Source organism: Bos grunniens, chromosome 11 (genome assembly GCF_055505025.1).
Source record: "Bos grunniens cultivar Pamir isolate PY7600 chromosome 11, Bosgru_T2T1.0, whole genome shotgun sequence".
Classification (NCBI taxonomy): Eukaryota; Metazoa; Chordata; class Mammalia; order Artiodactyla; family Bovidae; genus Bos; species Bos grunniens.
This window is the reverse complement of record NC_141175.1, coordinates 10,193,846-10,213,962: the sequence shown is the minus strand read 5'-3', so window position 1 is coordinate 10,213,962 and position 20,117 is coordinate 10,193,846. Positions and strand designations below refer to the sequence as shown.

At 41.8% G+C, this 20,117-nt stretch overlaps 1 protein-coding gene across 5 annotated transcripts in view; it reads left to right on the top strand.

Moving 5' to 3' along the window:
• Nucleotides 1-18,685, top strand: part of ZBTB43 (zinc finger and BTB domain containing 43) — a 28,806-nt gene extending 10,121 nt beyond the window's left edge. The window contains exons 2-3 of one of the 5 annotated variants that reach the window (XM_086325124.1): nt 12,870-12,923; nt 13,233-18,685. In XM_086325124.1, coding sequence (XP_086181250.1) covers nt 13,255-14,751 — 1,497 coding nt within the window. In that variant the 5' untranslated portion in view covers nt 12,870-12,923; nt 13,233-13,254 and the 3' untranslated portion in view covers nt 14,752-18,685. Of the gene's footprint in view, nt 1-5,376; nt 5,810-8,830; nt 8,978-12,869; nt 12,924-13,232 lie in introns of all 5 variants that reach the window. The other 4 variants (XM_086325127.1, XM_086325126.1, XM_086325125.1 and 1 more) reach the window with 4 other exon arrangements.
• Nucleotides 18,686-20,117: the final 1,432 nt, after the last annotated feature.

Genomic DNA, 20,117 nt, shown 5'->3' with positions numbered 1-20,117 from the left:
CTTTTCAGATTTATCTCTCACTACCCCTGTCACTTGTAGAAGGAAGCACAGGCAGTGATGCCCATGCCGCCAGAGGTGGTCTTGAATGGAAGAAAGCTTTTAAGAGGGTCTTCTGGTGGTAATTTTACCATAAAATAAGTTCTTGCCCTCAGTGTGGTGGTACCAGTAACTCAGTTTCTTCAGTGTGTCACACTCATAATACACTCAACCTACAAGAAATTAAAGCAAAATGCTGTCTGGTTTATAATTTTTCTTTTCTGTGTTAATAAGTGAGAGAGTTATGTTTTTTCTTTGTCCATTTTTGATACTGTGGTTTTATAAAAAATACCAAGTTTTCTTATATCTTTGTTCCCTTTCCCCTTTCTTCCTCCTCTGAAACAGTTTATATAACATAGGAATTCGTTTTAAAGAATTTTCCCATAAAATATACTGGGCCTGGTGAGCTTTGGGCAGTCATTTGAATATGCTTTGTCATTTCTCCACAGTTACTTATCTCTTTAGGTGTGTCTATTCTTCTATGAAGTTTTTTTTTTTTTTTTTAATCAATGTGACATTGAAATTTATTAGGGGAAAATTGTCTTCTGTTTTAAAAAGTTTCTGTCATGTGATTATATTTTGTTTCATTTCTTATTCCTAATTTTCTGAATTTGACATTGCTGGTTTTACATTATTTGTTGTTATTGCTCAGTCGCTAAGCTTTTCTTCTGCATTGTTAATTCTGTTGTTATACCCAGCCAGTGTTTGTTTGTCTTTTAATTTATAGTTCAATTTTGGAGTTCCTGTGTGTTTGTTAGTTTTCCTGTGTACCTACCATGCTTAATTTTTATGAACATATGAAATGTAGAATTTTCTACCAGTTGTAGAAGTCTGTCATTTCTGGGTCTGTTTCTGTTGATCAATTTTTTTTCTCTCTCTCCTTATTATGAATTATATTTTCCTTCTTTGCATGCCAGGTGATTTTTTTTTTTTTAATTGGATGCCATACACAAATTTTACCTTAGTGGGTTCTGGATTTTTTGTGTTGTATAAATATCCTTAAGCTTTGTTCTGAAACACATTTAAGTTACTAGGAAATATTTTGATCCTTTTGAGGCTTGTTTTTAGACTTTATTTAATGGAACCAGAATTGCATTTTGTCTGAAGCTAATTTGTTCCCACTGTTGAGGCAAGATTCTCCTAAATACTCAAGGTTTTACACTCGGAAGTTTTCTTCTATTAGATACTTTGATTATTCCTTCTGCTCCATTCATTTTGTTCTTTCTTTCAAGGACTTTTAACTAGCCATATGTTGGAACTATATTCTCTGTTCTCCTGTTCTGTTATCTTCTACCTTGCTGTTATCCTATTTTTATCCTCCTCCTGCATAAACATTCCTCAGAGTGCTTCCACATTATTGATTCCATTTTTCTACTCCTTACCGCCTATTTAAATTTCTGCTCTCTTTTAGTTTCCTTATATCTTGTTCTTTTTGCATCATTCTACTGTTTTATCTTCCCTAAATTTTCATTCACAGAAATCACATTTTCATGCTTGTGGAAAACATCAGTTTAAAAAGGTATTCTAAACTGTACTCTTTGTTTACACTTTACTATTTTCTTCTTTTTGGTTATTGTAGAATCTATTTACAGAATAAAACAGTGTTGGGAAACATTTTGTTCAGGTCTGAAAGTTTCCCCCCTTTTGGATAGATCATTTTGGATAGATCACTTTATACCTGAATGCTGTTATAGTCAACTGTTAGCTCTTTTGCTGGAGGATGGGTTGATGATATTGACATCAGTGTTATAACGAGTTAAAAAAAAAAAAAAAAAAACAACTAGGTTGAGACATTGTTAGGCAAACTTGAGCTCCATGCAGTTTGTTCTGTGTTGGTGAAATTGTTTTACCAGGGGCCAACTTGTGTTTCTTTGGTCTAGCTGACAAAGGATGGGCTATGTCTTTGCTTCCTTCCTGGGGCTACTAATGAGGCCCACCCTTTCATATCAAGTCTTTAAAAATTTTCTGCTGAGGCAGTGTGCAACCTTTGGTACCCAGTGCAGCCATCTCTGAATGTTGCCAGAATGCAGGACCTTTCCTGTGGTCTGCCCTCTTTAACTGTGGGCCTTCCTGATGAACAGGTACCTGCTGGTCCTCTGTCAGGATTACTGCTGCCAGAATTGCCTGGTGTAGCAAGGGGAGTTGCCAGGGCAGGGTCTCCCTTTAGCCTGGCCCCATCTCCACTAGATCCTTAATTAAAATTTGTTGCATAAAGACAGCTCTGATCCCTGCTTTTCAGGCTAATCTTTTTGTTTCTTATATTTTTTGGTTTGGATGTAGTAGATGGAAAGAATTATATGCTGCTTGCAAGTCTTCCTTTTAGCCTGGTGACCACCAAAATTTATAGTGACGATATATAACTTTAGAATACACCAGGTTCCCTCCTCTGAATTCCTCATGATTTGTAATCCTCTTACGGTGCTTATATCAGGCTTTGCATTGAGTAACAGGATTATATGCATGAGGTTTTTTGCATGTTTTTTTTAATCCCCCTACCAGATCATAAACTCTGGACAGTGACATTCCTTCATCGTCTTAGAAATCCCCCTCGTACTTTGCACATAGTGTTTTATGTTGTGGGGCGCTTGAAAATGTTCTTTTGTGGTGAGTTAATTACTTCTGTGAAACTCTTAACAATTGAAATGGCAACTACTATTATATAGACCTCAGTTGCCTGTGAGTTTGTAAATACTATTTGCTTCTGTGCTGTCATGTCCAACTCTTTGCGACCCCATGGACTGTAGCCTGCGAGGCTCCTCTGTCCGTGAAATTTTCTAGCAAGAATCCTGGAGCAGGTTGCTGTCTTGTACTCCAAGGGATCTTCCTTACCTGAGGATCAAACCCATGTCTTTGGCGTATCCTTCATTAGTAGGTGGGTTCTTTACCACTGCGCTACCTGGAAAGTCCAGTATTGCTTATATAACAGGGAAACCTGTAGGAGAGATTTAGACTTTGCATGTTACAAGATAAGAGAATATGTAGAAGTGCCAGAATCATTCAAATTTAAGGGTAGAGGTCAAATACTTATTAAATTACAAAGATTATTACCATCTCGACAGAGTTAAAAAATAAAGTTACATGACCTTTTTCCAATTGTTTTTTAGTATGTGGTAAAACATACATGTTATTCAATTTGCTACTTTAACCATTTTCAGGTTACTTATATTCCAGTATTGTGCCTGACGTGACTTATATTCTAGTATTATATAGTCAGCACCACTTTCTAGTTCCAAAATATTTTCATCACCCCAAATAGAAACTCTATTCATTAAGCAATAACCCCCCATTCCTTATTCACCCAAACCCGTGACAACCTCTAATCTACTTTCTCTGTATTTGTCTCTTCTAGATACTTGACAAAAGTAGAATTATACAACATTTGTACTTTGTTTCTGGCTTACCCTAACGTTTAGTATGTTTTAGTGTAATGTTTTCAGTGTTCATCCATGTTGTAGCATATATCAACTTCATTCCTTTCTGTTTGTGTTCTGTGTGTCTTCTCAATATAATTGACTTATAATGTTGAAGTCCTCTGTTTCCTTATAGAGCTTTTGTCCTGTTTTTCTAGATGCGTTGAAGTCTCCCCCTGTTAGTGTACATCTGTATGTTTCTCTCTTGAGTTCTGTTCATTTCTGCTTCATATAGATTTCTTTTGTTAGGTGCATATATGTTTTTGTCATACATTCTTGAAAGTGAAACTTTTATCAGTGTATAATATCCATCTTCTTGTAACCTTTTTGACTTAAAATCTATTTTGTCTGATAGTGTTAATAATGTAGTCACCCCCCTCTCTTTCGGTTTCTCTTTGCGTTAGTCACCTTTTCCATTATTTTACTTTGAACATCTTTGTGCCTCTGTAACTGAAGTGAGTCTCTTATAAACAGGGTATAGACCGTGTTTTTTAACCTATTCTCCAAGTCTCTTGCCTTTTAACTGGAGAGCTTAATCTACTTCATTTGAAAAAAATTACTGATAAAGATGGATTTATTTCTACTGTTTATTTCTAGCTATTTTCTGTGTATCTTATGTGTTTTTTGTTCCCCTTATTGCCTTTTAGGTTTTTGGTAAACATTTCTTGCATCTTCTCAACCTTTGCCTCCTTTCTTTTTCCGATATCCTAAATCATATTCACTGTCATTGTTCTGCATTCTTTTTCTGGAAGGTTGCCTATCTCCACTTCTTTTACTTGTTTTTCTGGGATTTTGTCTTGTCCCTACATCTGGGACATAACTTTCTGCTTTTTCATACTGATTAACTTTCTGTAAAGTGGTTTTGTTCTAGTTGTGGGATTGTGGTTCTTGCTTCTTCTGTCTGTCCTCTGATGCAGCAGGGTAAGAGGTTTGTGTAAGCTTCCTGATTGGAGGGACTGGTGGTGGGAAAAACTGGGTCTCCCTCCAGTGGGCAGGACCTTGCTCAGTAAAGCTTTAATCCAGTTATCTGCTGATGGGTGGGGTTGTGCTCTCTCCCTGGTAGTTTTTGGGCCTAAGGCGACCCAGCCCTCTGGGCTCTGGGCTGTATGGTCAGGGTAATGGCAAACTTCCAAAAGAGTTTACGCCAAAGAAGACCTTCCCAGACAGCTGCTGCCGTCCCGCCATCCCTGTGGTGAGCCCCTGCTGACCCACACCTCCCCTGGAGACCCTCCAACACTAGCAGATCGTTTCAGATCAGTTTCCTGTGGAGTCACTGCTCCTTTCCTCTGAGGCTTGGTGTATGCAAGGTTTTGTTTGTGCCCTCCAAGACTGGAGTCTGTTTCCCCCAGTCCTGTGGAAGTCTTGTCATCAAATCCTGCTGGCCGTCAAGGTCAGATTCCCTGGGGATCCCCAGTCCCTTTGTCGAGTCCCCAGGCTGGGAAGCCTGACAGTGGGGTTTAGAACCTTCACAACGGTGGAAGAACTTCTTTGGTATTATTGTGCTCCAGTTTGTGGGTCACCCACCCAGCAGGTACGGGGCTAGATGTTGTTGTAATTGTGCCCCTCCTACGGTTTCGCTTCTTTCTCTTTGGACGTGGAGTATCTTTTTTAGTGGGCCCCAGCGTCCTCCTGTCAATGGTTGTTCAACAGCTAGTTGTGATTTTGGTGCTCTCGCAGGAGATGAGTGCACTCCTTCTACTCCACCATCTTGAACCCCCCCTTATTGCCTTTTAATTGAGATTTTTGTTTTATATATTGTTTAGATTCCCTTCTTTCCTTTTTATGTATATTTTTAGTTATTAGTAGTTATCTTGAGGTTTACAATTAACATCTTAAAAGTTATAACAAGCTATTATCAGTAGTATATTAAAAAACAGAGATATTACTTTGCCAACAAAGGTCTGTCTAGTTAAAGCTATGGTTTTTCCAGTAGTCATGTATGGATGTGAGAGTTGGACCATAAAGAAAGCTGAGCGCCGAAGAATTGATTCTTTTGAACTGTGGTATTGGAGAAGACTCTTAAGAGTCCCTTGGACTCCAAGGGACTTGGACTGCAAACCAGTCAATCCTAAAGGAAATCTGTCCTGAATATTCACTGGAAGGACTGATGCTGAAGCACCAGTACTTGGGCCACCTGATGTGAAGAACTGACTCATTGGAAAAGACCTTGATGCTGGAAAAGATTGAAGACAGGAGAAGGGGACGACAGAGAATAAGTTGATTGGATGGCATCACCAACTCGATGGACATGAGTTTGAGCAAACTCCGGGAGTTGGTGATGGACAGGGAGGCTTGGCGTGCTGCAGTCCATGGGTTTGCAAAGAGTCGGACACGACTGAGCAGCTGAACAGACTGACTGATCGGTAATATGTGAAAACTCTACTCCTATACATCTTCATCCCTCCCTCTTCATATTGTTGTTGCCACTGATTACATCTTAATACAGCAGTCCCCAACCTTTTTGGCACCAGGGACCTTTTTCATGGAAGACAGCTTTTCCACAGAGCAGGGCTGGAGGGGTGGTTTCAGGATGATTCAAGTGCATTACATTTATTGTACACTTTATTTCTAATCCAGTGCCACTTCTGAACTAACAGGAGGTACTGGTCTGCAGCCTGGAGGTTGGGGACCCCTGTCTTAATACATTGTGTGCCCAATAACATAGACTTATTGTTTTATTCATTTGCCTTTTAAATCATTCAGGAAAACAGAGGAGTTGTAAACCAAAAGTGTAATAATATCGGCTCTTACATTTACCTATGCTATTACTTTTACTGGTAGCCTATTCGTTCATATGCTTTGAATTACTATCAAGTGTTCTTTTATCTCAGCCTGAAGGACACCTTTATCATTTATAGAGGAAGCCTACTAGTAGCAAACACCCTTCGCTTTTGTTTATCTGGGAGTGTCTTAATTTCTCTCTCTTTTTAAAAAAATATTTACTTATTTGGCTGTGTCGGGTCTTAGGTGCGGTGTGCAAACTCGTAGTTGCAGTATGTGAACTCTTAGTTGTAGCCTGTAAAATCTAGTTTCCTGACTAAGGATCAAACCCAGGCTGCCTGTGTTGAGAGTGCAGTTTTAGCCGTTGGGTCTCCTTCATTCTTGAAAGGATAGTTTTGCAGATATGAAATTCCTGGTTGACAGATCTTTCTTGTAGCACTTTAAATATGTCGTGTGCTGCCTTCTGAGCACCATGGTTTTTGATTAGCAGTTAGCTGTTAGTCTTACTGAAAGTAAAAGTGTTAGTCACTCAGTTGTGTGTCTGACTCTGTGACCCCATAGGGTGTAGCCTGCCGGGCTCCTCTGTCCATTCAGTTCTCCAAGGCAAGAATACTGTAGTATTGCCATTCCCTTCTCCAGGGGATCTTCCTGACCCAGGGGTTGGAACCCGGGTCTCCTGCGTTGCATGCATATTCTTTACTGTCTGAGATACCAGGGAAGTCCAAGTCTTACCGAGGATCCCTTTTAGGTGATGAGTGGCTTGTTTCTTGCTGCTTTCACGATTCTCCATTGTCTCTTACTTTCCACTGAGAAATGGAATATTTCCCGCCATATCAGTAAACAAGGACGTCATAGTTAATAGCAGTTTCAGCCACCAGGATGGTGAACTGGTGAGCAGTGAGGGAACTCAGGATGTGAAAATGCAGGATACTAGCCCCAGATAGATGGCACGCATATCAGAGGAATGATTTCAGTGAGCCCAGACTCTTTTGTCTTCCCACACATAGAAAAATGTGAAATTCCTTAGCCTGACATATTTGGTTTTCTTTAATTATCAATACTCTTTTGACTTTCCGAAATACCTTTCCTTTGTTGGAAACCTTCCTATATGTCCTCCCTCTCTTGCCTCCTCAGAGCAGTTTCTCAGAGCTATCTGAAACACTGTTTCCAGGGCTGCAGTCCTCATTTTGCCCCAAATAAAACTTAACTTGCAGCTCTCACATTGTGCACAAAGTTTTTTTTCCAACCCCACTATTTGACTTACAATGTATCTTATGTGGATCTCTTTATCTACTTGGAGTTTGTTAAACTTCTTGGATGTGTACCGTTTATGTCTTATCAAATTCAGGAAAATATATCATTTCTATTCTTTTTTCTGCTTCTGAGACTGATTTGCATGTTGGTATATTTGGTTTTCCATAGTACCGCAGATTGTGTTTCTTTTTCTTTGTTCCTAATACTCCTCAGACTGGATATTTCAATTGCTTTACATTTGAGTTTGATGAAGTTTTTTCCTTTTGCCTGCTTAAATCTGCCATTGAACTCCTCTTATGAATTTTTAATTTTAACTTGTATCTGTTTCCTTGGTCTGCCATAATAAAATACCACAGGCCAGGTGGCTTAAGCAATGAGAAGTTATTTTTTTCACAGTGTCAGAGGCTTGAAGTCTGAGAGCAAAATGCTGGCAGATTTGGTTTCTCCTGAGGCCCTTCTCTTTGGCTTGCAAGTGCCCCCTTTTCATTGTGTGTTCACATTGCACACATGCCTGATGTCTCTGTCCAAATTTCATTTCTTTTAAGAACACTAGTCATCTTGGATTAGGTCCCACCCAAACAGCCTCCTTTTAACTTTACCTTTTTAAAGGCCCTAAATCCAAATATAGTCACATTCTGGAGTACTGAGGGCTAGGGCTTTAACATCGGGGAATTGGAAGGATGCAATTTAGCCCATAATGCAGCTATTAAAATTTCCAGCTCCAGAATTTCTATTTGATTGCTTTTTACAATTTCGATCTCTTTATTGACATTGTTCTCCTGATTTTCTTGAACTCTTTGTCCATAGTTTTCTTTAACAGTTTGAGCAGGTCCACAGCAGTTGACTTTAACAGATCTAACTAGCTCTTAACAATGTCTGGTATTCCTCAAGGATAGTTTCTAATTTTTTTTCCCCTGTGAATGTACCTTTTTTTCCTTTTTTGTGTGTGTATTTTGTGTATTTCTGTGTAATTTTTGGTTCAGAACTGGATATTTTTAGTATTCTAATGGGATAGCTCTTGAAATCAGATTCTTCCCTTCCTAGGGGATTTTTTGTTCATTTCTTGTTGATGGCTGCTGGGGTCTATATGGTGGTTTTTTCCAAACTGTTTTGCAAAGTCTGTACTCCTTGTTGCATATAGTCCCTGAAGTTTCTGTTGCTTTAGCTATGTGGTAGGCTGTGTCCTGACAGAGATTTCCTTAAGTGTTTGGGCCCAGGAAATAGCGGGAAAGGTGTGTGTATTTTAAAATCTTATGATGGATGCTACTGGGGAAACCACGCAGCCCGAGACAAAGCTGCATGGATCCGCCAGACTGGCCAAGATGCAAAAACCCCAATTTTTGAAGAACACCGTTCTTCTACCCTAGCATCAGCTAGGCACTCTTGGAAACTGGGCCACTGTCTTACAGATTGTGGCAGGAGGAAATGGCAACTTGCTCCAGTATTCTTGCCTGGAAAATTCCATGGACAGAGGAGCCTGGTGGACTATATACATGGGACCGCAAAGTTGGACACAGCTGAAGCGACAAAGCATGGACACTCACTCTCTTAACAAGGTTTAACAGCCTCTTCTTTGATCAGGCATTGCTGTGGTTGCTGTTAAGTGTCTGATCAGATTCCAGAGTTCTGAAATGGTTGATTTTGATCATCTTAACAGTTTACTGATTGTTTTGGTGGAGGGACTGACACCTAGAGCTTCCTACTCCATTTTCTCTAACATCACTTATGGCATCTTTTTTGTAGAACTGTTTTTAAGTCTTATCTCAGTCACATAAAATTTCACAGCAAATATTTTAAATCTTGAGGAAAAGATGAGTTATTCAGTAAGTAGTGTAGGAAAAATAGGCTTGCCATTTTGGAGGGAAAAGGAAAAACTGGATCCTAATCCTCTCCTTATGCCAAAATAAATTCTTTATGTATTAAAGACTTAAATGCCTTTAAAAGAAAAATGGTGCCAGGAATAAAGTCTAAATAATTCTTTTTACTTTTTAAAAATAACCTTGCAGTCAGGAATGCCTTTGTGTGTCTAACACAAAACCCTGGAGCTATAAAAACAAGATTGGATAATTTGCACAAATTTGAAAAGTTAATGTCCTGAATTTACAAAAATTACAAATCAATGAGATGAATTGCTTAATTTATTTGAACACAGAGTATGACTGATAATATATAGGAAAAACAAATGACCAGTAAATGTAAGTAGAATATCAGTCTCGTTCATAATTAATTGAATGTTGATCAGAACAATGACTCATGGATTATTCACTTGAGAAATTTGCAAACTTTTTGTGTTGTTTGATCAAGTTGAGAAATAGACACTGTCATTTATTGTTGGTAAGAATATGACTTGGTGCAACCTTTCTGGAAATTAGTTTTATTGACCCGGGAATTCTACTGGTAGAGATTACCCTATAGATATTTACAAAGATAAACCAAGATAGTCATAATTTCAAAAACCCCAACAATTGAAATTCCATAAGAAGAGAGCCAATTAAATTATCGTTAAGTCCATATAGGAGAAAACTATATAGCCATTAAATAGAATGAAAGTGTTAGTCGCTTAGCTATGTCCCACTCTCTGTGACCCCACAGACTGTAGCCAGCCAGGCTCCTCTGTCCATGGAATTCTCCAGGCAAGAATACTGGAGTGGGTAGTCATTCCCTTCTCCAAGGGATCTTCCCAGCTCAGGGATTGAACTGGGTCTCCTGCATTACAGGCAGATTATTTACCACCTGTGCCATCAGGGAAACCCAGACATAATGAATTCCCTCTTCTTATGCTATTATGGTGTCTTAGTCCATTCAGCCTACTATAACAAAGTGCCATAGACTGGGAGTTCTGGAGGCTGAGAAGACCAGGCTCAAGGTGCCAGCAGGTTTGGCTTCTGGTGAGGGCCTACTCACTAATTCGTAGACAGCCAACTTTTCACTGTCTCTTCATATAGCCAGAAGGGACAAGGGAATTCTCTGTTGTCTTTTCATAAGGGCACTAATCCCATTCAGGAGGGCTCGGCCTAATCATCCCCCAGAGCAAACACAATCACACTGGGGGAGGGTGTCAGCGTGCATTTGGAGGACATAATCAGTTTTTAGGGTGTCAGATACTCTGCCAGATACGTTGAGTGACAGAGCTAGGACAGAGTAGAATGTAGATAATGAGCCCATTTGGGTTGGAATTTTTAAAGAATATAGATCATTTATTCTGATACATGCACAGAGAAGTTTCTAGAAATATATACAGGAGTTTGTAAATCTTGGTTTCTTTTGTGGGGGAGGGGAACTAGGAATAAATGGTGGAGAGATTTTTTTCTTTAACAGCTTTTTGTGTTTTATGCCCTCCCAATTTTTTTCCAAATAGCTAAAACCAAAATTCTGTGGTGATGAGAGTTTACATACCTGTAGTCTGTATGCATTTATGTAGTTAACTGTTCCTTTTGAAATTATAAATAGCTAAATAGTTAATTTTCTGGTCTTTTTGTTGTTTTTTTATCATTATGAAATGTTCTGTGTGTGCTCAGTTGCTCAGTCGTGGCTCTTTACGACCCCACAGACGGTAGCACACCAGGGTCCTCTGTCCGTGGGACTTCTCAGGCAAAAATAGTGGAGTGGATTGCCGTTTCCCTCTCCAGGGGGTCTTCCTGACCCAGGGATCAAACACATGTCTCCTGCATTGGCAGGTGGATTTTTTTTTTTTTACCGCTGTGCCACCTGGGAAGCCACTATGAAATGTTCTGAGAGCTCTAAATAATAAATTAATGCTCAATTCTAAAAACACTGCCTTACCTCTTAAAATTAGTCATGACTAATCTGGTATTTTCACATCTCCTTAGAAGATGCAGTGATGTGATAGGAAAAACAGCATGGGCTTTGGAGTCGTAGAAACCTAGATTTCAAATCCCAACATAATAAAAATTAGCTTTAATTTTAGCCTTAGGAAATTTACTTGAAATAGTGAACTTAAGATAACAGCCCTCTACATTTGCCTGGCGTGCTGCGATTCATGGGGTCGCAAAGAGTCGGACACGACTGAGCGACTGAACTGAACTGAACTGAACATTTGTAGATTAGGTGAGAAGGTGTATAGTCCCTCAGTTCAGTTCAGTCACTCAGTCGTGTCCGACTCTGCAGCCCCATGGACTGCAGCATGCCAGGCCTCCCTGTCCATCACCAACTCCCAGACATGCTCAAACTCATGTCCATCGAGTTGGTGATGCCATCCAACCATCTCATCTTCTGTCGTCCCCTTTTCCTCTCATCTTAAATCTTTCACAGCATCAGGGTCTTTTCCAGTGAGTCAGTTCTTCTCATCAGGGGGCCGAAGTATTGGAGTTCCAGCTGTATAGTCCCTGGTATATAGTAACTACTCAAAAAACTTTGGAAGTTTCTTCTCTTGGTATCTCTCCCTGTCTCTGAAATGTAACTTTCAACCTTTGTTGGGTTATCTGCTTCCTTTTTCTGGTACTTAGAAAATCTGCTATTTAGCAATGTTTAGATATGGTATCAGACTCAAGTGACAAATAGCATCAATAAATCTGTTGAGGGACTTCCCTGGTGGTCCAGTGGCTAAGACTCCAGGCTTCCAGTGAGGAGGGCCTGAATTTGATCCCTGGTGAGGGAACTAGATCCCACATGCTGCAGCTGAGAGTGTGCAGCCTGCATCTGGAGAGCCTGCCTGCTGCAACTGAGACCTGGTGCAGCTAAATAAATACTAATTAAACAGATAAATCTGTTGGGTTTTCTGGTTTGTTTTAATTTTCTCTGGAATTGCAGAGGCTGAGCAGCATCTCTAGCAGAGTTCATCTCATTGATCACTCTTGTGAATTGTCTGTAATGCTTGACTCACCCCACAAAATATATTTACGGTAATGCGACAAGCAATCCCTTCTTTGTTATAACTATTTTCAGATTGAGTTCACTCAGTGATAGGGACAGTGTTTACTGTACTCTTTGTTTGATAGCTTTTAAAACAATTTGGAGATTACCAGTGAGAAAGAATACCTTGCCTTGCCATTTTGTTCTGTTTCACATTATCAGAAGCTCTTAAAGGACTAGAATTCTGACAGCAGCTAGAGCAACCCATGTTGTTTGGGACCTCAGTGAGTTAGCCCCTGTGGTGCTAAAGAACCAAAGACCTGACTGAACTGATCACAGCTCTTTGGCCCCTTATCCCCTCCCTGGATTCTAGCACAATGGTCTTCTTTCAGTTCCTTGCAGTTACCAAGATCACGTCTGCCTAAGGGACTTTACCTCTGCTTTAAGAATCTGCCAGCAATGCAGGAGACCCGGGTTTGATCCCTGGGTTGGGAAGATCCCCTGGAGAAGGAAATGGCAACCCACTCCAGTATTCTTGCCTGGGAAATCCCATGGACAGAGGAGCCTGGTGGGCTACAGTCCATGGGATTGCAGAGTCGGAGACGACTAAGCAACTAACTCCCCTTCTTTCCACAGTTCTTCCTCGTGTGGATTAAATTTGAGGCCTCTTAAAAATTCTGTCAGGAAAAGGTATTGTATTTGTTCTGACTAGAAATATTTATTTTGTTTTACTTGGGATTTATATGGTTTACAAATATCTCTGGATTCTGTTTTCTCACAGACACAGGCAGTGTCAAGAGTTAATACCATAAATAATGGTGGGAGGTTCTTGCTTTTGGCACAGTCAACACCTGCAAGCCTTGCGCTGGGGGATGAAGGCCCCACCCACTGTCCCCACAGGCCAGGACGTTTTTTGAAACTATGGAACCTTGGTTTTCTTAGTGATCTGTAAGTTTCTCTTTGGGCTGGAATTAGTACTAATTTTTCTTTCTCTTTTAGCACCAACAAGATTTGTGATGAAATGGAGCCTGGAACAAACTCTTTTCGAGTAGAATTTCCTGATTTTTCCAGCACCATTCTGCAAAAACTGAACCAGCAGCGCCAGCAGGGACAATTATGTGATGTGTCCATTGTTGTCCAAGGCCACATTTTCCGAGCACACAAAGCTGTTCTTGCTGCCAGTTCCCCCTACTTTTGTGACCAGGTACTCCTGAAAAACAGCAGGAGGATTGTTTTGCCTGATGTGATGAATCCCAGAGTGTTTGAGAACATTCTCCTGTCGAGTTATACAGGGCGTCTAGTAATGCCTGCTCCAGAAATTGTCAGTTACTTAACAGCAGCAAGCTTCCTCCAGATGTGGCATGTGGTCGACAAATGCACTGAGGTTTTAGAAGGAAACCCTACAGTCCTTTGTCAGAAGCTAAATCATGGCAGTGACCACCAGTCTCCAAGCAGCAGCAATTACAATGGCCTGGTAGAGAGCTTTGAGCTGGGCTCCGGAGGCCACACGGATTTCCCCAAAGCCCAGGAACTGAGGGATGGAGAGAACGAAGAAGAGAGCACCAAAGACGAGCTGTCATCTCAGCTCACTGAGCACGAATACCTTCCCAGTAACTCATCCACAGAGCATGACCGGCTGAGCACGGAGATGGCGAGCCAGGACGGGGAGGAGGGGGCCAGCGACAGTGCCGAGTTCCACTACACCCGGCCCATGTACAGCAAGCCCAGCATAATGGCTCACAAACGCTGGATCCATGTGAAGCCCGAGCGCTTTGAGCAGGCGTGCGAGGGCATGGATGTGCACGCACCCTATGATGAGCACCAGGTCACAGAGTCCATCAACACCGTGCAGACAGAGTACTCAGTCCAGCCCTCGGGGGTAGAGGAAGACTTTCACATTGGGGAAAAAAAAGTGGAAGCCGAGTTTGACGAACAGGCTGATGAAAGCAATTATGACGAGCAGGTGGATTTCTATGGCTCCTCCATGGAAGAGTTTTCTGGAGAGCGGTCAGATGGGAATCTCATTTGGCACAAACAGGAGGCTGCCCTAGCATCAGGCTACAGTGAGAATATTGAGATGGTAACAGGGATTAAAGAGGAAGCTTCCCACCTAGGATTCTCAGCCACTGACAAGCTGTATCTTTGTCAGTGCGGCAAGAGTTTCACTCACAAGAGTCAGAGAGATCGACACATGAGCATGCACCTCGGGCTCCGGCCTTACGGCTGTGGGGTCTGCGGTAAGAAATTCAAAATGAAGCATCATCTCGTGGGTCACATGAAAATTCACACAGGCATAAAGCCATATGAGTGTAATATCTGTGCAAAGAGATTCATGTGGAGGGACAGTTTCCACAGGCATGTGACTTCTTGTACCAAGTCCTACGAAGCTGCAAAGGCTGAGCAGAATACGACTGAGGCTTGTACCAAGTCCTACGAAGCTGCAAAGGCTGAGCAGAATATGACTGAGGCTTGTACCAAGTCCTACGAAGCTGCAAAGGCTGAGCAGAATACGACTTGAGTGGCAGGCACAAAAATAAACTGTGGTAATTATGCAAATCTGGGCACAGATGATGCGTGCTACTTGCTATTATGAGAGAAGCTTAAAAAAAAGGAAGATATTTCTGCAAGACCAGTTCTAAGTAGGCCAATTAAAAAATCTAATTCTTCAAATTTGTATGTTCCTGGCCTGGAGTGGCTAAAGGGGATAAGTGCACCCACCTCACACCTGGCAAGGTGAACCTTCAGGCCTCTTGAATGAAGCTGGTGGACTAGAGGGTAGAGACACCTGCACTTGGAATTGGACTCCAACCCCCCAGTTCCATTTCAGGTGGCAGCGGTGTTTGATCAGTCATTATTACAAGGTCATATTGGAATTTTATTTTGCTCTTACTATAGATACTTAGGTAATGTGGGTTTGTTTTGGTAGCTGCTTCACTGAATGAAATGCTCCTTATGTAATAGCTACAAACAATGTGATTTCTAGGATACTAAGTTGATTAACAGAGCTCTTTTATCTGGTTTTGTTCTTTCTAAAGAGTATTCTAACCAAAACTATGGAGATTATTAAGAGGGTGACATTCTAAGTAAAAAAAAAAAAAGTAACTCATGGTACCAGCTCCAATTTCTGTAAGATGCCACTGTCACAACGATTTTCAGACTCTTGATAAGTCAGAGTTTTATATTTTAGTACTAACATTTAGTTTGAACAGTTGTTTCTAATTGTAATTCTCTAGGGTGCCAGAGATAGGTATTTCTAACTGGTTTGCTGTCCCAAATCCTGTTTGTTTAATTGTAGCATCCACACGGTAGAATCTGCTGTGGCTAGTAGACTTCTAGCCTGCCTTGACTCTGACCACGGTACCATTGGCTGCTCCAGCCCATTCACTCTGTCTTAGATTATGGTGCTTCCTGAAGTGGTCAGTCAATGACCAGTTACTGGGAAGGAGCTGGAAGCCACAGCTGAGAGTTACCTGTGAACTTCAGGAGCCTATAGAGTGCTACAGTGACACTCCAACTGTCAGAATGAGAGCCGCCAAGTAGCAGAATTTTGAGTGTCAGGTTATGGGGACGAGGGGAACCAATTGCTCAAGAAAAGGGGAGTTTTGAAAATACACTGGTAGAGATACTCACAGAGGGGTACGTTGAGCTGGTCCTCCCAGCTCTTTAGGAGTGCTGGAATGTGTTTTAAAAGAGGGAAAGAAAGAGTCCTAATTTTAGGAGGTTGTCTGCAAATTCCTGTTCTCATTTAATAGATAAAGCTGCATAAATTTACAAGTCCGTATAGCTATACCTACCAAAAAAAAAAACCCAAGAAAATTAACTATTCTGAGACCTTTTCTGAGGATCAGTCAGAAGTTTGGGATTAAAAAAGAAGCTTGTTCAGGATGTTTTAAACTGTAACATACCTGAAGCTGTCACCAGGGTTGGGACAGGGTGCTACTGTTATGTTAACTTTTCCATAAACTTAATAGTTTATTATTTCTTAGTGGAAACTTTTTTTTTTCCTGAAAACAAAAATAACTTTTCTTGGATTTGGAATGAAGTTTTTGTTTTAAAAGTTGGGCTTTGCTCTGAAATGAGTGATGACTTTCCTGGCAATGGCCTCTGATCCTCAAACTCCTACCATCAAGGCATTTAGTTGTATGGAAAGGGGAAAGATTTACTTACCAGTTAACGCTTGTAATCGAGGTTACAAAACAGGGATCTATTCATTAACACTGTATCATTCTCAATATATAAAAAGCACTTTGTATTTAAAACTTTATTATAAATATATATTGATTTTTTTAACCTAGAAACTAGATATTACCTCTTGGTTGTTTGCCATGTTAATACTCTCTTCTCTTAGTGTTGAAACTTCACCAGTTAACAGTCATTTCTCTGTGTACCGGACAGAGAATGTAGAGGTGACTTATAGCCAAGCTCAGTTGCTGCTTCTCTTTCTCATGTTAGAAGCATTGGGTTTTAGGTATGATCCCAGCCATTGTATGTGAGGAAAAATTGTTGTATTCCTTCTACTGATTTCAGTACTAAGGCAGTGAAGCCATTTTGTTCGTCCAAAAGCCAGTCACCCTCTCTCATAGTATCAGCAGACCATTTCTGCCTGTTTGGAAGGTTTGATGTGCTGGTTTCTGTTAAAGATTGTACTCAAATGAGTGTTGGAACACTTGGGAAGAAGAATCTTGAGAGGTAAAATAAAAATATTCTGGAACAATCTCATGGTCCTTCAGTTATGTTGAGATCAGCACGGCAGTCGTCGTGAGTAATGAGGAGGAGGAGGACAGGACTAGGGGGCAGCTCTCTGGTGGTAGTTTTAGAAGCTCTCAGTTGTGCTGGGACTTCATGTGTTATGAAGAGAAGCAGATCTTCTATTGAAATCCTTATGTGTACACCTGCTACTAAATGTAGAATATAAATGTAAGTTCCTCACACCTGCTGTTTGAAGCTTTTTATGGTAGTGGGGTTTTTATAAAAGTTAGAGTTGCTGATCAGTCAACCAGACCCTGTGAGATGATTGGGCATCTGAAATGCTGGCCATGTCCAGAGAGGCGGGGCAAGGGGGTTGCCTTAGTTTGGATATTGAAAGTGAATCTTTATAAACTTTGCTTTTAGGCTTAAGAGATCATACTGTATTACTACTTTTTTTTTTTTTCCTCCTGCCCACCCTGGGTTGGACAGATAGTCTCTGTCTTTACCCTCAGTACAGCTTTAGAAAATCTTTCTCCTTCCCGTTGAGTTTGGAGAGCAGTGGGTAACGTTTCCAAACAGTCTTTCAGGGATCTTGTCAGTGGCCTGCAGCCAAGGTGTTTGTCCCTTACTTTGAGTCTTTACTGTGGTTTCTCTCCAGTCCCAATGGGAAAGGGCTTGAAGGCACCACCAGTGGTCTTTAATATTCGTACTGATGCTATGCCTTTCATTTTAGATCCACAGATTACAATAATCCACCTGGTAAAGTAGGTCTGACCAGTTGAGAACAGACTGCCATAATCTTTTCTCAGCTGTTGAAGGTTACCCCCCAGTCCCTTCTTTTGGCCGCTGGTCTCAAAGAGTCTGCCCGAAAGGGTCTCCTCCGCTGTAGTGGGCATTTGCTGAACTGAACTGACCCTAAGTTGACTTCTGACTGACTGGGAAAGCTGCTTAGTCTCAGTGGCATCTTCCTACGGAGGCACACACCTCCTCCTGAGGCTGCTGTGGACATGAAGTTGGGGCTGAGGAGAAGCAGCAATGCTGGCTTTCCCTGGGGAGGGGGGTTTGCTGCGCCCCCCGCCCCGGGGCGGGAGGGCAGGGGAGGGTAGAGAGGATGCCATCACACCAACTTCAGGAGTTTGCTTTCATAAGGTCTCTGGATAATTTAGGAATGCTGAACACCAAGCAACATAGACCCCCACCCCTCCAGCCCTTCTGTGCCACACTAATTTTGTGATTTAGGTTGCTTTTCTGTGACTCACTTTGTTCAGTGAAACCAGGGTGTTTGTTTGGGTTTTTGTCTTTGCTAACTTATGTATTCGAAGGTACATGTTTCTTATTTCAGATTTCTACTGATAGTGCCCAATGGGAAGATGCTGGAACACATTTTGCAAATGTGATTTTTTTTTTTTTAGTTTTGCTTGAAGCCTGTGTCATAATGTCAATTGCTGCTGCCTTCTTTCCTTTTATGAGGTTCCCAGTGTTTCTTCTAGAAAATTATTTATGCAAGTCAGGTGACTCTTAGACCACAAAACCATTTGACAATAAACAGAGTATCATTAGGTGCATATCTTATTGATATTTTGTGAAATGTTATGCCTGTGTTGCAAAAGTTGAATAGTTTTGTCTTTATATACTGCTGTCTTCAGTGTACAGCATGGTTTTACTTAATTGAATGTTACTGTTTAATATTTTCTTCTTATAGAAGAGACCATGCCCTTTTGTATGACATGTTTTAATAAATGTTATCTGTCAACTTTGTAAAAGTTTTGTTTTTCACTCTGGATATTTGACCACAAGTCTTTGTTTTCATTCTGACCTTTGCCACCTGAGAATAAAAGTTATATTGTGGCCTTTTGATAAGTAAATGCCAACTAGCCTGCTCAGATGGGTAGTGAGTTGATCATTTGCCCTGTCAGGCATTTATGACGATTATCTCGCTTAGCCCCCCGCCCCGCTAGCCCCGTCAGGTGTTTGGGTGTCCTGGTTATTCTCTCTTGGCTCCTCCAGATCCCCTCCTTACCCTGGGCTTCGCTTTGGCCGCTCACCTCTGTGGACCTGTCCCGGCTTCTGGTCAGGGTCTACAGGAGACACGCTGGGAGGAGCCTGGCGGGTGGGAGGAGAGGCCAGGCGTGGCTCCACAGGCGGGCTCCCTCCGCAGCTCCTGTCAGGCAACTTCAGCGTCTGGGGACTACACCCTCCTCTTGGGCTATCAAGCCGAGGCTCGGTCCTGACTCCGGTTTCGCCGGCCCTCAGAGACTGAAGTGTCCCTGTAGGAGTTCCTGGAGCCTGCCCACACCCTTTGTAAATAGTCCCTTATGAAACGCCCGTCTCCCAGCTGAGTTATGCCTGTGTTCCGTGCCCGAACCCCAGGTGATGCCTTAGGTGCACTCGCCTCAACATGTGAGCCAGCTGTGATTCACAGGAGGGGAGTCTGTTACCAAAGGTGGCGCCGCAACTTCCCCGGCAGAACTGAGATTCAGAAGCACGACTTGTGGCTGCAGCACTCGAAAGGTGGTTTTTTCCAGTCTCTTTAATGCCGCCTTGCTCTTTAGTCAGGTCTCTGCTTCACCTCACTTTCCCCTCCCCTGCTCCCCAACCCCCACCCCCAAGAAAACCCGCAAGAAGCAGCAACAGTGCTCTTTAAAAGTGCCGCAGGCACTGAGGGCCACACGTATTTCCTAACAACAGCTCATTACCAGAGACACTGCTTGTTTTAGACCAAACTTAACCATCTTCCCACACAAACCTTCTGTTACCACTGTTTGTTGTGAGGTTTCCCCCCGCCCTCCCCACTGCTGATTTTGAAGCCAGCTACAGATTGCCTCAGCTAGCTTAGCCATTCTCTGTATGGGAAGAAGTCCAAAAGAACCATTTCTAGCCCTTTTTTTTTTCTTTGAGGCGAGGCTGTCCATTCTGACCAAGGGCAAACGGTTAAGGCCCTGCAGCATGGTGACCCCGCCGACCCCTACTCTTGCCCTTACTGGGTACCCTGCAGAGGCCCCTGGTTACCCCCAGTCCAGCCCACCTAGAAAGTAGATTTCGGGGGCAGAGACCATAGGGTGAAGAGGCAGGCCCCTTTTCTTATCAGGGGAAAAGAAAAGGATGAAGTGGCTCATTTGTATTTGTGAACAGAAGCGGGGTGGGATGTGAGGGGTGTTATCCAGACGGAGCGTGTAACACCTGTGCAGTTTATTT